Genomic DNA, 17,192 nt, shown 5'->3' on the forward strand with positions numbered 1-17,192 from the left:
CCTGAGCAGTATGTACAGTATTTCCTATGATGGGATACTTCATATCTATGGTATTCTGATTAAAAAACAAATTCATTTATGAACATGTAGAATTTAGGAACAATATAATCTTAAATTATATAGGTATTACAGCTGGATTTTGTCTCTTCAAGACAGGGATTTAAGTTTAGGTCAGTTCCTCGCTTTACCTGGTTGGCAATTCAGCCTTGAAATCAAAACAGAATCATGCTTACAACATCAGGCATTTCCTTTAGCTCTTACTGTAAAATTCAACCGTCAAGTCTCCCCTGCATCCAACCATCATCATGTTCTCTCGTCTTTACTTAAAGCACAGTACAGATGAATTTTTGGCAGATATCAGTCACTATATTTACAATTGGGATATTTTGTCAGTGACATGTTCTTCTAGCCTAGAAATCTAGACGCACCCTAGCAGCAGCAAATTTAATTTGCAGCCAGGGGGGGTCTAGGCACTCTCCGTTGGCTTGCGAGCTGGAAAAACCAAACTCTGGTCAGGCCAATCATGTCGTGTATAGAGTCGATAGGTGGGCTTATGGCTGCTGCTGCTGCTGCTGGGAACAGCTGTCTTCTGGAAGACTTGGAGTTTAGCGTTTCTTTGAGAAAAGAACAAAGAACGGCACTGAAATCATTCTTAAAAAAGGAAGATGTGTTCGGAGTTTTGCTGACCGGATGCTGCAAAAGTTTAATCTATCAACTAGCTTCGCTACCTTCTTCGTTGCTCTGCTTGGTTGTAGCGCTATCCTATTGCGTGCAGAGGGAATTTGAAAGACAACCGTTTATCCCGCCCCTCGGATTGAGCTCCGTCAATGGTGAGTTCCCAGACCCAACATCTTGATGTGGGTCTGGCTTGTCAGGCTAATGTTCTTCCCCATTAAAACATATATCTGAGTGAGAACCAGGCTAAAGTAACAAGGACATTTGCCCTCATTAAAGCCTCAAGGACATGCTGCAAAACAACTTTTTAACTGCTACTTAAGTTCCGTGCTTGAAATGTGAGGCCTCCCAAAAACACCATATTGTTTACTAATTCCTAAACCTTTTTACACTGTGAAATATAAAATAAAATAATTCAAGTTTACCTTTTTGAGTTCACTGAAAACTGGAAAAAAGGTTTTAATTATTATAGCGTTTTCGCAAACTATAATAAAATCCTATTTAACCAAATGTGTTAATACACTCATGAGTAAGGATGTGTATCACTTATTACAACTTACTATATGAAAATTACAGAATATCTTAACATGTACCAGAATTTGTTCATACTATTTCTTCTATGGTTTCAGCTTTTGGTTCTCTCTATCCCATGCTTTAGAAGAAGAAATTAAATGTATTGTGGCACTGAGATACCCATGAAATAGGCTTCATAATCTTTGGAGAGAAAAAAGGAAGCCTCTTCCCTATGGTTCAAGAGTGAAATAATTTCTGAACAAACTTCTGAATAACGCCTCTCTCAGCAGGTCTTCCGGAGGCTTTCAGTAGACATCCTGAATTCTTTTCAAAGAAACTTTGCAAATTGCTATTTTAAATCAAGCGTGTCCGTAATTTTGCAGACATTTGCAGCATCTTATCACATTTGCGTGGTGATGAACATGACTGCCAAAACTGCTCATTAAAACAGTTGATTATTTTAAAGAGGTGATGCAACTTAGAGCAACCTCATCATAGTATGTGTGTGTGTGTGTGTGTGTGTGTGTGTGTGTGTGTGTGTGTGTGTGCCTGGCTGTCAGCTTTAGAGCTGGTAGAGAGCGCCCTCTGCTGGTGGCAGCACATGTGAAGTGCCCCTCAATGAACTGTATTCTATGTAATAAACACATTATTGATCACACCCTCAAGAAGGAATAATCCAAAATTACAAAACAAACAGACAATTCAACTTTTTAACAGTTTATTGACATGTGTATAGCGATTGTCTGTGCAGCGGACGATTACAGAAGAATATGATATAAAATAATACAAAATAGCTGTACATAACACCGATGTATTAAAAGGAATGCATTATTAACTGTGAGGTTTTACGCTGTATATTACGTGTCAGCTACTCACTCACCTACAGTAAGATGAGTTCATAAGTTGAGGAGGTTGAGGTTTTGCCATCTGGAGTGAAGGTCAAGCATAAAAAAACAAAGTTAGGGAACTGCTAATGATGTTACTGGCGGTCTCTAACAATCTAAAATACTGTATCTAAAAATTCACAGATATTAAAATCTAAAAAAAAACAAGGGAGAGGAAATTGCATATGGACACCTATAACCCAAAGAGAGTTCAAATGAAGAATAAAACAAAGGAAAAGTGAAGAAAAATGAGCTAAAATAAATATATCAGGTTAGAAACTAAAAGCCAATGAGGGTGCTGCAGCGGTTCTTCCATCCACATGCCAATGGTGTTACACTATTTGTTGTATATATTCAAAAGCAAGATTTGCAGGATTTGGCGTGCTTAGTAAAGGGCATCTGATCGAGACATTTTCATTGCCGGTTTGTGCCTTGACCCCTTTTATTAAGACCCGTATGTGACTGATCCTAGACCTGTGGTGATCTACCCTACAGTATGCCCTCTACAATTTCGAGTTTACATTAGGTGATTACTTTCACATCTGGTTTATGTGTTTTGCAGTTGTGAAACTTTTTGACTGAAAGTGTCTTCTACCAGGCTTCCTTCGGGCCTCGCCAGCTGTGAATCTGAAATCACTAATCCTGAGCTACAGTAATGATCAACAATATGTCTATTAACCACCGCACCATAGGGAGTTTAAATCTTGTATTTGGACTTCAAACGGCATTTGAAAACCAGCAGAATGGCTTTCAATAGCTTTGAATGCTCCGTGATCATCGGTCTGAATACAAAATGAAAACAAGTGTCGATGTGGACAATCGTTCTGCAGTAAATTGGTTTGGTGGAAAATATTAGCATAGAAGTACAAAGTGGGATTCAATAGGTCTCATTCACAAACGTCACGCATCTATCAAGTATGAGGATTTTTTTTTTTTTAGGCTCTCTCTCTCTCTATTTTTTTCTTTTGGAGAGGTCTTCCAAAACGAGAACAAAAAAAATAAATAAAAAAAACTGGAAATGCTGCAGTTTTAACAGCTGAAGACTCGGAAGACATCTTGGTCTGCGACAAACGCTCTTAGCACAAAAGTTTTTCGAGTATGTGTACGTGTAGTGTACATACTGTATGTGTACGTTCAGCACATGCAAGCTAACCACAATGTCCATGAGAGTGTGTATTATCAATTATACTGTACGTATTCCATACTTGAGGCTATTTTGAAATGATCCGACTTTATCGAGCTAGTTCACCGAGCTACACCATAATATTCAGTTACAAAAATAGTATCACAATATAGACCATTCAATATGAGCACCAGAGAAGGCTAAACATAGCCTGAGTATTTGGCTACATTCATTGTCTGGGCAATGTTTTATTTTTTGTTATTTTTTTACGGTAGCAGTGTGTTAAGTGTGTGTTTGTTTGGACACAGTGTTGGCAATGTTGTCTCACTCACAAGCTCTCCTAGATCTACCACACGAGAATATTCGGAAACATACAGAACTTGTTTACACTGAGTAACAATTAGTTAATTAAAAACCAATTATCAGTTAGAAAAATAGTTGTTTTTTTTTAAACACAGTACATCTAAAAGAATTCCTCCCGCTTCCCCCAAATAAATCCCTCCCCATTTTCTAACAAAATAGTTTTCTTTGAAACAAAAACAAAAAAAAAAGTTATCTTTTGAGGTTATGCAAGGTCAAACCTTTTTGACACTCCACCATACAAACACGGACCCTGTTTCACATGATTCAGTAACCAGAAGTGTGTTCAAATTAACACAACAGGCGCGACAAAACATGTCCTTTAATGACAGCTGATGTATTCCTTTGCAGCCTAAACATGCTAATCTCTGTTAGCATGCTTAGGCTATTAATGCATCTAAAATGAGTATTTAAATAAAGGTTATGTGTTTAATCACTGATTCAGTTGCTCATCTTTAAATTCTAGTGCTTTGGTTACATCACACACACACACATACATACACACACACACACACACACACACACACACACACACACACACACACTCACACACAACACCACAATGAAATAAATCCTGATATTGAACACGCCTCTGGTTGAGCCCTTAACCTGGAAACCATTTCAGCCACATTCAAAGCAACCGCCAACCTATCACTTGGCTAAACATAGCGATACATCTAGCTTATATATGGGAGTGCTATTATTGCTGCAGAGTTATATAGTGAATTTTACCCAGTTTCACTCCCAGCCCGTGCTTATCCTTGGTCTGCTTGATAATCAGCATGAGATCTGGCCTTAAGAGGTGAATTCTTTGTGGTGCGATCGTACAGCGTGTAGTGTATAATCAGAGTCTGCAGGTTTCCATTCCAACCTAATACTACACAAGGGGGTCTCATTTATGGGGTCTCTGTCTGCATAGATTTCACACTAAAAATGATGCATGGAGACAAAAGATGAAAACTGCATATACTCATTTTATGATGGTTCATAATTTCCCCTTCATGAATCGCTGGGAACCTGAAAAGCTAGATCGAAGCACACGCCTCTGATCTCACCTTGTAAAGCACATTTACCATAAGTAGTTAATATGGCCGGCTGAGAATACAGCTATGAATACAAATCAGCTGGTCAGTCAGGGAAGGAAGACAGGAAAGTGAGCGTGCAAATCTATAAAGAGACTTGGTTTGAAATAAAGGAAAAAGGTGTTTTTTGCAGAAGCTGAGACCAGGTGGGTTATGTTGTTTGATGAGTGGCGAGCATTTCACAATTACAGTAACGATGTTTTAGAAATTAAGAAGTGGTCGGATGTCAGGCCGAGAAGTGCAAGAGGCGGTGTTTCACCGAGTTAAGGACACGCAGGCGCTGCAGACGTGTAAGACGCTGCAGAGGAACTGAGTAAAAAGGCTATTCCTTTTTTTTTGTGTGCAAAAAGCTACTTGTCATTTTATACATGGCTTCTGAAAGAGACAAATAAAAGGTGTTTAGATCGGTTTGTTTCGGTAGACATCGTTTAAAATTTGTGGAAGGTTGAGTCATTTGATAATGGAGTAAAAATAATTGTTTAAAAAGGGTCAAGCAGCATCGTTTAAGCTCCTGTCTATATACAATTTTACTTGAAGGTTAGGTAATCAGTGAAAGTGTAGTGTTTGGTTGGAATGAAAAACAGCACAATCTTGCCTGACAGAGGGTTAGAGTTTAGAGTAAATACTGTCCACATGACAGTGTTGATTATTCTGTTATGTTATTTTTGCACATATTCACCAGATCTTATACCAATCAACAAGAATTGAAGGATAAAGAACGGGAAGGATTCAGCTTTGAGCTACATTCAGTAACAACGTTGGACAGTGTTTGTTATACACAGTGTGTGACCTGAGTGTAGAGCACACATGCACTCCTAATCAATGACCTATCCCTACTGAACACTGACCAACGTCTGCAACATGAATGAAGCCCAGGCGTCTTTCTGTTACTGTGATAGTGGTTGATGAGGAGTGGCGACTAGTCGATGGGGCCCTGGAAGATGAGCCGCGTCCAGCCGGGGGTGCTGAGGGCAGAGGAGCAGAAGGGGCACACGGGTCTGAAGGCGTGCGTCCCGTGAGGAAGCGGGGTCTCAGCCCAGTACCTGGCTGTCCTCTCTGAGCAGACGTGGCCGCACGGCACAAAAGCGTGAGTGGGAGCTCCAGCGTCCACGTACACAGCAGGCTCGCAGCCCAGCCACAGGGGCACGTAGGGACCCACGCTCCTGCACAGGGGACATTCTCGGCGGGTTGTGGAACCCTCGCCCTCTCCCGGCACCTCCACTCCCTCAGATCTCTGGCCCCAGTCGTGGCGTCCATGGACATGTCCGCAAGCGAGGTAGACCCAAGGCTGACGCTCTTCAAGGCTGAAGAAAGACATCAGCAGAGTGTCAGTACTTTCAACTTTGTGTGAACTCCTGGTGCTAAAAATTCATTTTTTAAACTAATGAACGCTGCCGTTGTAGAGGCAGTAATATGTTCTTTATAAGCAGGCTACTGGAGATGAAACGAGGTGAACATCCTGATAGAAAATGATGAGTATTTTTGAAACAGATTGTGGCTCCCACCTGTGGCTGCGCGGCAGGCTGGGGAAGGCCAGCGTGCTGAGGCCTACAGGACACTGGGGCCGGGACGCATTGAGCTCCTGGCGAAGTGCTTCCAGGTGACGCAGGGTGGGAGCACGCATGAGCCCCTCGCCTGTACGCCACAGCAGGGTGGCACCGCACAGGTCAACCAGGGAACCGTCACGTAGTGCGCTGCTCTCACCCTCGGCCTGCGGAGACACACAGACAGACACATTGCTTACAGTCAAACCAAAAACAAACCTCACGGTACTGTGGACACGGTAACCAAACTGGTGACTCACCAGTTTGCCCCGGCTGGGTCCAGAGCGTGTCTCCCGCAGGGCGTAAACATCCCCACAGACAGAGATCTCCCTCCACAGACCCTGCTTGGGGTCCTCTGGGAACCCCTCCGGGTGCATCACTAGCACCCCGTTGGTGGTCAGGCCGTCCATGTGCCCATCAGGGTTTTTCCATTTTGTTGCCTTCTCCTGTGGTGGCAAAGACATGAGATTAATGAGGTTCATAAGTATTTTTTTTTTTTTATTATTTTAATACTGATTCCAAAACTATATACTATACTATACTCTATCTACTCACCCCTAAGAAGATATTTTTGGAAGAGTCAAAGCCAGCGGCGTAGATACGTGCAGTGTAAGGTGGGTTGCGTTCACACACCACTCTGCAGGCAAAACGTGAGATGGTGCTGGGAGCAATGGAGGGGTCCTCCCCCTCCTTCCCCCCTCCGGAGGTGTCTGTCACCACAAAGTCAATGGGACTTTCTGTGGAGCGTCCAATCTGCAGGGTACAGCACGGAGAGGTGGTTACTGGATACCATTCATCAAAACAAATGCCTTTCAAAGTGATATTCAAAAGTAATATTGATATATATATATATATATATATATATATATATATATATATATATATCTACACAATTATTAATAGTTTTAGATTCACACTAGCTTAAATGTGGGGTTTGGGATTTTTCCACAACCTAGAGAATTTTGATTCTCCCATGATTGTGGTTTTTATTACCGTGGGTGAAAGCCACGTCATCATTTGTTGCAAATCAAAAACATCTGTGATGCTATTATTATAGAGCAGAACTTTGGGTATAAAAATAGACTTTCTTGGAGATTTTCCACACAAGTCACAGTCACAATAGAACCAAAATAATCTACCTACTGTAGAAATTCCTTTGATGGCATTACATAACAGCATATTTTGATCCCAAATCTAGGATTATTTGCGTTTGTAACACGGGCCATTATTTAAAGCAGGATGTTTTCTTGATTTTCCTTGGTGGTTACCTGGAACATGTCTGTATTGTTGTCATGGCAGTACTCCACCACCACTGTCTGGTTACGGGACAGAGTAAAAGAGATGCTGTGCTGCCCCCTGCTGTGGACAGCCTGCAACAACAAGGGCCACAAGCAAAATGCGTTGATCTTCTGGAAAAGTCTTTCATTTTCTTGATAGAAAATACGGCGGACTGAATCCCACTGTTACTCACAAATCCATAAGACGTGCCCACATTAATAAGTGTAAAATAAAAGTGTCATGCTTTAATGTTACGTGTGATAGCAGCATGTGACGTTGGCCTGATAGTGATAAAAATCTTTATCTTCATTTTACTTCATCACCATTTTAAAGTCATCATACAATCATGCATCCGTATGTAGGCACACACACACACACACACACACACACACACACACACACACACACACACGATAGATAGCCCACGTACGTCATGTCGTCATGCAGCATGCTTAGTCATCCTTCTAGCTCATTTATAAAAGACAACAGGGAGTCACAGGAAGGAAACTAATGTTACACAATGATAAAACGTGCGTATACACACACACACACACACACACACACACACACACACACACACACACACACACACACACACGTACCTTGCTGTCCTGTGGTGTGTTGAGGATGTGCACAGCGCTGGGTTTGACACCGTTGGCCTTGGCCCTCCGATACAAAGCGAAGCGGCTCTTTCTACGCCCACGGTCTCCACTTGGAAGAGAGCCATTGTACCTGGAAAAAAATGAATACAAAAAATGTGAACACGGACACAAGCACATCACGTTCAGCTAATCTAGATCAGACTAGAATACAACTCAGACTCAAAGACGACAAGCTTGCACATAGGGATGTAATGATTACCGGTTTAACGGTGTTACAATGTGACATTTATGAGAGAGAGAGAGAGAGAGAGAGAGAGAGAGAGAGAGAGAGAGAGAGAGAGAGAGATATTACCGCCTTGATAATATTGCTGTTGCTGTGTTTCTTATTGCATAGCTGATAGATGTGCAGATTGTTTAATATTTGTGCAGCCACGTGTTGATATTCAGGTTGTGTTAGGGCAATTTGCTAGCAAGGTGCAATCACCAGTAAACAGACTAGCGCTGTGGAGCCACGTGCTTAGCTATTAAAGGTGTATTACACTGTTTGCTCCGTTATGGATATGTGTGCTGTAATAGATGTGGCTTATTCTCAGTTTGTGTTACTGAGCAATATGTTAAATTTATTATTACAGATAAATGAATGTAATTCTTAGTATTGTTTCTTGTTATATGCTGGTGGCTATAACATTTAGTTTTGGTAAATAATGTTCATAGTGCTTATATTTCAGAACCACATCCAACTTCACATGTAACGTCAAATACAACTTCATAGTTAACTTCACGTTGGAGTTGTAAATAAATGTTCCTGGATCTCAAAGTCAGACATCATAAGTTCTTACCGGACACCCTACAGCGGGCCGGTGTTTCAGCAGCCTGTTTTCAATAGTTTTTACAAGCCTATTGCCTATATTTTTGTAATATAATAAACACTGTTACACTTGTTGAAACTATTTCAGCTTGGGTAGGCCTATCAGTAGGCCTGCACGATTCGGGGAAAAATATGAATCACGATTTTTTAGCTTAGAATTGATATCACGATTTTCTGCCACGATTTTTTTCTCATGAAGTGTAATGTTTATAGCACACATGAACCATGACAAAACAAAACAAATTGGCAGTACCAAACATAGATTTTATTTTGGCACCTATAGCACATTGCGCATCACCACAAGCCTGTAAACACAGAGGCTTCAATGAAGAGAAAGGAGAGCTTTGCAGCGCTTGGGAGCGCTTTAAAACCTTTTTTATACAGTCCATGTTTAAAACTCACAGAAGAAAGTAGTAGCGTTTGTGATGCAGTCGGCTCATAAAATGAAATGAGAATTAAAAAAAAATCAAAGTTATTTAAAAATTAAATCGTGAACAGGGTGAATCGAGATCGCGATTTTATAACGATTGATCGTGCAGGCCTACCTATCAGTGCTTTCTGAACATATTGAACACACTTACCAAATACCTTACCTTACAAATACCGCGATAATACCGAAAACCGTGATCATTTTGGTCACTATAACCGTGAGGTTACATTTTCATACTGTTACATCCCCTACTTGCACATTTCATTCAGTTCATTCCAGTTCATCTAGCTTCATTGAGAAAGCCTAATGATGGGAAGAACACTGTTATCTTGTTTGCATACTGTATTTATGATCTGTCATCCCTTGTGGGAAAACTAAAGCTGTAACTAAAATGCCACCAATGGTACCAAGATGTCTGAATAAATAACTGCAATTAGAGTGCAGGCTCCAATGATTTTGTGCATCTTTACGGCGGCATTTTCGCAGATTCTTTTGAAAAAGCATCACACTCCGGATTCATATTAAACTGCTGAAACTCAATAAAAAGGACAACTAGCACTTGATCCCACTCACTCAGCTTGCACTCCATGCTCATACTTACTGAAGCTTTCTTTTTTTTTTGTCATTTCTTTTTTTCACAGTGAAAAGCATTTTCAGCAGGACAATACCATTAACCATATAGCCTTCAGTGAGTGCTCCAGTTAGTATGCTGAATACTACTTTGAAGGTTTCTGTTCATTAATAGAAACAGACATGAAAATTCAGATTCTTCTCACGAGAGTGGAAAATAACGTATTCTAGACCTTGACCGTTTTATAATTCAACATCAACCTTTTTTATTTTTTTTATTTTTTAAAATGATGTCAGTTTTAATGTTTTAATGAAAATGAGTGAGTCGTGATGTTGAAACCTTTCTGGTGCTGATTAAAATTTAGACTTTGTCCTCAATTTCTTTTGAAGCAGAGTGGAACATCATTCTCACAGCTTGAGTTCACAAAGAAGGTAGTATGCTGGTTTCAGGCTTTTAACTAATCAGCAGGGCATGGTCCTTATTAAAAACATAACTATTCAGAGGATGCCCAGCGGGCAGGAAGACTTTGAGGGACACTAACAGTCTTTACTGGTCTTCAGACTTGAGCAGATCGGAGGTCATCTGGTCTGGCTCTGTTCTGTGTCACAGTGGCCTCGCAGCGTGGGCTGGAGAAACCACGCTCTGCGTTGACAGTGTTTGTACAATCAAGCAGAAGCTTTGATCGTTTCATCAAGCAGTCTCTCATAAGAAAATTAATCAATGACAATTTTGAAAATTGAATAAGTAATTAATGCATAAAATGAAAATTCCAATACCCTGTTGGTCATAGCTTTTCAAATGCAAAATTGTCCTTGGATTTCTTCATCGCATATCATTACAAACTGAATACTGTACTTTGGGTTTTTCTGATGCTGGTCAGACTGCTGTTAACAGTTTTAAGACGTCACTTTTGGCTCTGGTGACTTGTAGTGGGCATTTGTTATTTGTGACATTTCATAGAGTATCAGATCCTCTGACAGCAGAATCAACAGAATGAAAATAATCCTTAGCTGCAGCCCTAATAAAACAAAATAGCAGCAGAATTGTTCATCCGAACCAAAGCTGAAATAATCAGTCAATCAATCGGCAGAAAGTGAATGAGTGTGACTCTGCAGAGCCGTGTGCTCTACTGAACTCAAGTGAACTGTCATCCACTCTCTCTCCCCTTAGGGTGAGCAACTGGAACAGTGACAGGACGTGATCCCTCGCAAAGTCATGGCAACCAAATAAACAACAGGGCGAGTACTACTTGTCACTCAATCTTAGGCAAAGTGACAAACAGCGACGAAAGCCGTGACATGAAATCCGCACTGACGCGGGTCCCATGAATTATGACAGCTACAGTTTATTGGAAGACATCATTGTGGACACTGAAGTTGATGAATTTACTGTTTATCAGACCCCAGATGAGACAAGAAGCTAACGTTAGCGAATGCTGCGGTGACGGTCCCTCTGCCTCTGACTCCCCGCTGCAGGAGACGCTGTATTAACGTTACTGTTTTTAAACCGTTTTCCAGGTTAGTGGGGGTGCATACCGCTCAAAACCAACATGAAAAACATAGCTAGTAATGTTCACTCAGCGTTTTGTTGTTAAACTGTGTGTAAAATGAGCGGTGACGTTAAATCACCCTATGGTACCGTCTATTTGCAGGATGGTTCCAAGGAAAAGGTCAGTAGCTAACATTAGCAGATAAGCCCGTACTTTTTGACGTTCAACACCCCCCCCGAATACAGAATACAGTGAATACAGAGGAAACACTGTATTCACCTCTCTCGTATTATCTTGTTTAAATCTATTTATTTATTTTAAGGATAGCAATTCATTTTGTTAGGACAATTAGTAAATTGTTTTTTTGGTGGTTCAATTGGTCTCTAAGGGAAGTTTCTTTACATTATGCATTTTTAAATGAGCTATACTTTCATGAATGATCGCAGGACCAAAATGTATTTCCGTGGGTAACAACCCCGGAAAAACCTTCAAACAGGCCACATTTACTTGTAATAATCACAGAAGATGATTCAGTGCTACCTGTTTCCTCCATGGCCCTGCCTGTCAGTTTAAAGGAACACGCCGACTTATTGGGACTTCAGCTTATTCACCGTAACCTCCAGAGTTCAACAAGTCGATACATACCCTTCCATACAAATAACAAGGTCACTATGCTTTTACTATCTAGTAATTGTTGACTATATTACTCCAACTCTGAGCGAACTCCAGGCTAACTCTCTGCTCCTCACCACAGGGCTTCAGGTGCTGCGAGCAAATCACTCCGCCCAAGTAGCAGAAGTAGCAGTGCTTCGCCTTTCTGAGAATATAGTTCCCAGTATGTATACGGTTAGAAGACGTCTGTGTCTCATATGACCTTGTTATTTGTACACGCTGTGACTATACAAATCACAACATGTAAATAGGAAAATGTTGGCGTTATTTTGTCACTTATTTGGAGCAGAAGGCTAGTTGGAACCGGTTACCTCCAGGATCTGTGCTAGGCTTAGCTAGCGCTGGGGGCGTCAGACAGAGTTACAACACGCACGGAGATGAGAAGGGTATGTATGGACTTGTCTTACTCTGGGGGTTACTGTGAATAAGCTAAAGTCCCAATAACTCGGCGTGTTCCTGAAACTGGACCCCGGCTGACCACAAAAAGGTCTGGGTCAGGAAAAGAAGACACATAAGGACAGGCTTCTGAGGGGCCTGGTTAAAAGGCAGAAGATATGAAATGGGACAAAGGATAAGAGGGCACAGGAGAGTAAATCAGCTTATTGAAAGAGAAAAGGTAGGCAATGCCTTGACAGAAAAAGACAGAAACAAAGTCAGAAGCTAGTAGTAGTGAAGACAGAAAACTTAAGCTAAATTAATGAATTGAAGCAAATGGCAGGGTGCAAGTAGACAAGAGGGAGAGAGGAGGCTGAGGGACAAGGCTAGGCAGAGGGGTCGAGGGTAAAGGCCAGTGAAAGAGCAGCTCCACAAGGTAAGATTTGCCTGGGCAGTTCTGGCCTGCATCACGCATGTGCGCACATCATAAGGCACAATATGAAATATTCACTCCTTCTGCCCCTCGACACAGAGTTTATTTTCGTTGAGGGCAAGCCACCAAGGAGGTCTGCCTGTGTGAAAGTCAACACTCAGCAAAACACTGGGAGGCTGGCACGGAAGGGACTGGGCGAGAGATGGAGGAATGCGACAGAAACGGTGTTAAGAGGGGTTTCGGGTGAGATAAAAAGGTGTGCGAGAGATAACTGCAGAGAACATGAGGGTGTTTGCATAGTGATGATGGGAGTGTGTTATAAGTGAGTTGAGCTTTAGAGGGCTGCCGGACAGGGCAGCGCTGTACATGGTGTCCAGGCTAACTAAGGAAATGAGCGATGGCAGACAGCCACTGCAAAGATCACAAGGCCTGCAGTAAAGCAGGCATCGACCACACAGGGCATGTGATCATCAAGGCTGACAGATGCAAAGTCAGACCACACTTGTACAAAACAGGCCAGGGGAAATATGATATCTGACAGGAAGCAGTAGAAGGAACAGCCTGTTCTGACACCGGGTGTCTGCTGTCAAAGTTACCTGCTGTATGTTTAGGGACCGACAAACTGGGTCTAAACCACAAGACATCCCACTGATTTGGACATGGGATCACCTGTGTAATAATGTTAATATTGACATTAATAGTGTATCGTGTACCACTGTATGTTACATAACAAAATAACAACAATAACGGAAGACGGTCCAAGTTAGCTAAATCTATTTGTCCCATAATAACACTCAAGCCTTGTTCAAAACCACAGAGATGATAATGATAATAGCCTGCAAGCTTGTGGCCATCACTCTGTCAACACAAAGCCAAACCAAACAATCACTGCAGTTTCAAATTGAGTTACTACAAATGCATTTTCAACCCTTGATGAGGCACATTAAGCACTGTGGCGCACACCGCAGACTGCGCTTGTGTTTAAGTTCCTTACTCCTTATTCTGGTCTGAGGATGTAAAAGGACTGCTCTGTTCAAACAGTCAGATGACGACGAGGACAACTAATCAGTATTCTGATGCAGGCGGACTACAGCCTCCTCACTCTATGTTCAGCCGGAGGGGAAGAGATAGGCCATTAGGTCAGTTATCTTTGGCATACACAGGAAGCTCTGCAGGGCAAGAGGGAGGCCTGTGTAAGCCTGGATATGACTGTGTGTGTGTGTGTGTGTGTGTGTGTGTGTGTGTGTGTGTGTGTGTGTGTGTGTTGTGGCATTTATGGTCTCTGCAGACCCTGCACAGAGCTGTAGGGGTGGAAATGCTGTGGAAGCTGGTGGCTGTCATCAGCACATCCTGCCTACTGTGTGCTGGTGATGTAAATAGGCTTTTCTCCTCCTCCTCTTTCCTTGGCATGGGTGGTCATCTGGCTGCGACGTTTATTAATTAGTAATACAAGAGACTTTATGACTTAAGAATGTGAGCAAGGTGTATGTATTTTTCAAACAATGATACCATCCTCAGTCCTACTTTTAGCAATCCCAGATCTAGCATAGTATGACATCATTGGGATTTTCAGCCTGAGCAATCCAGCGCTGCTTACCCCCACTACAACCATTGATGAAAAAGCGGCTACATCCGTAGTAGGAGCCTTATGTGCTAAGGCTACAGCAAATTTAGCACATTTTACACTCAAACGCACCATACATGATGTGGAAACAATACGGTTGCATAGTTTCAGAGATTGTGCTTTCATTTGTAACATAAAGTTAGTTTGTAACATTACTACACAGCTATAGACTGGTGGTATACGACGGCAATATGCAATAAATGAGCTAAAATGTGTTAGTATGATGGATTTACTATCCGAAAAACGATTAGTAAGAGGGTATCTTTTATAAGAGCAGTGGATTAAACCTGAACTCACACGTCATCTGTTGGTTTATTGTGCTGCATATTAAACGTTAATTATGCCGCTGGAGCGTTACTCCGTCCTACACAATTTTACTATCGGGTTTTAAGAGACTTACCCCAAAATGACCAATTCGCCGTATTTTACCGGGTCTTTAACGGGCACATCATCATCTCCGTCTTTTTTCGGTGAATTCATCAGACTGGACTGCTCCAGAAGAAAAAAAAACGCGTCCAATGGCAATAATGGTGAGATAAAACAATGCTAACACACTCGAAACTGAAGGGAAGTTATTTGGGTTGTAGCCTATCAAAGTTTGGGCACAGTTGGGCAAAGTTTTTCCAGACTTCTCGTTGTTTGTTTTATTGTTTTAATCCCGTAAAGGCGCATCTTTTCGTGGCTTTAACTCTAGTGTGTAGCTAGTATCGCAACATTATCTGTTCAGTAGCATAGGGTACAACAACGGCTAACGGCGAGGAGTGGGGCGTACCATATTTTGTAGGGGTGGTCGTTCAAAATTTGTCTCAAAGTAGTTGACAAAATTACCTCTACCAGGAGAAATGCGTGCGTGTCGGCGGATTTAAAGGTCAAGAATACTGTACAGACGATTAAAAGAATGAAATGCATTAATTATTAAATATACAAATGCACTTAAGCATGAACCCTCCTATGGAACATGAAATGGATGCAGCCTTGGTGAGAAGCTGGCTCCCACTGATGATAAAAAATGAGGCATTTCGAAATCCAGAGGAAGTGCTCACATCCCGTGGCATGTAGAGGCGTACTGGCACACTTAAAGTTAAAGGCCAGGCCATTTGATGTTATGTATGGAAATCATGTAGCTCTGATCTCGTGGGTCATTATGGAGTCTGACGTAATGAGATGCTTCGGGGGTGTGGTGTAGCTAGGATGTGGGTCACCATTGCGCCCCAGACAAGACACCTTCTTTTTTTGTCTGCATTTCATGTGGGAGTTGGGAGACAGATACAGGCCGGCTGGAGCCCACACTCCCACTCTCTCTCTCTCTCTCTCTCTCTCTCTCTCTCTCTCTCTCTCTCTCTCTCTCTCTCTCTCACTAACTCACTCACTCACTCACTCACCCACCACACACACACACACACACACACACACACACACACACACACACACACAAAAGAGTAATGTCTGTGCACTTGGCCTACTCATAATACTGTGACCACATGAGGGCAGTGCACCTAAGTTGCAAAGTACAACTTTCCAGTCTATGTAGTTAGTAAACTGTAACTACTTACACTCATGTGTTTGTCTAAACATCTGTTATACCTGTGCACTGGACCATTACCACCCACTGCATTCCACTATGTGTGTATTTGTTGAGATAACGCTTAGGGATTTAAATGTTTAGAGTAATAAGAGTGAATGGGATGCAGTTGGATCAGATACAGCTGTCTTGTCACATAGGCTACTAGGCAAATTTTCCTCCAACAAGCTGGTTGCTGTTCTTTGTTATTTGATGAGATAGAAAGCAAAACCTTTGCTGCAGGCTTTTTGGACAGAACGCAGAGCTGGGGTGTCAGTAACAGAATCTGTGTAGTCTCCACAGCGGCATGGCTGCCTTTATCTGGAACATTAGCCTCTTCATGATCTTGGCAGGCTGTAGGCATGTAGTGGCTTGCATGCAGGGCACACAGGCGCCATGCAGTATTCTGTATGTGATGACATTGGCCCTTAACTGCTATCGGGTATGCCGGTGTCATTAAAACATTTACCTGTGCAAATGTACAGATACCTGAGTGATATGAAAAGAAATTAAAAATGGAAATGGTCATGTCTTCCCTCACACATTGCCACAACTATAGAGAGACAGTTGATGACACTGGAAGCGGTGATGACTCATGAATGAGCTTCATTATAAACCAAACCAAACCAAACAACCACACCCTTAATCTTGACAGCCCACTTAAAAAAAACTGTACAACCAACTGTGTATACTGGATGGACCAGATGTGTGTGTGTGCGTGCGTGCCTGTGTGTGTTCTCACCCTCCTCACTCTCTCAATCTCTCTCTGTCTCTATCCTTCCCATTTTCTCTGTCACTTTCCTCTGCTTTCTGTTTTCTTTCTGGCTGTTCCTGTCTATGTTTGGCTGAATTTCCGCATTTAACCAGAAATTATGTTTGTCCTTCATCCTTGCTGGAATCCTTGCTGCTCCCCTTAATTCACATTGTTTATGGCCATAATAATCAATCAGCAGGGCAAGGATCCAGTCTGCGCTGTGGGAAGTATTTACTCCGTCTACCCAGGAATTTACAATGTGAAGAATGCTGTGAATTAATAGAATCCACTCTATATATTTCATGATTATGTGGTGATTTATTAATGTCCAGAAGAGAATTTCTCTTTTAGCTT

The 17,192-nt window shown here is 41.8% G+C and overlaps 2 protein-coding genes across 2 annotated transcripts in view; one reads left to right on the forward strand and one right to left on the reverse strand.

The window, feature by feature from the left end:
* Positions 1 to 1,889: 1,889 nt before the first annotated feature.
* On the reverse strand, positions 1,890 to 15,293 carry LOC116057941 (E3 ubiquitin-protein ligase pellino homolog 2). Its single transcript, XM_031310523.2, has 7 exons — positions 14,924 to 15,293; positions 8,062 to 8,191; positions 7,450 to 7,551; positions 6,737 to 6,934; positions 6,442 to 6,627; positions 6,143 to 6,348; positions 1,890 to 5,941 (listed from the first exon to the last, which is right to left on the reverse strand). The coding sequence occupies exons 1-7, from the start codon at positions 15,001 to 15,003 to the stop codon at positions 5,557 to 5,559; spliced, it is 1,287 nt and encodes a 428-aa protein (XP_031166383.1). The 5' UTR covers positions 15,004 to 15,293; the 3' UTR covers positions 1,890 to 5,556.
* The window catches only part of prpf39 (PRP39 pre-mRNA processing factor 39 homolog (yeast)), a 34,543-nt gene continuing 26,172 nt past the window's right edge, over positions 8,822 to 17,192 (forward strand). Inside the window, exon 1 of the mRNA XM_031310522.2 lies at positions 8,822 to 8,832. The gene's annotated coding sequence lies outside the window, so the exon portion shown is untranslated. The remainder of the gene's footprint in view (positions 8,833 to 17,192) is intronic.

The sequence above is a fragment of the Sander lucioperca genome, chromosome 19 (assembly GCF_008315115.2).
Source record: "Sander lucioperca isolate FBNREF2018 chromosome 19, SLUC_FBN_1.2, whole genome shotgun sequence".
NCBI lineage: Eukaryota > Metazoa > Chordata > Actinopteri > Perciformes > Percidae > Sander > Sander lucioperca.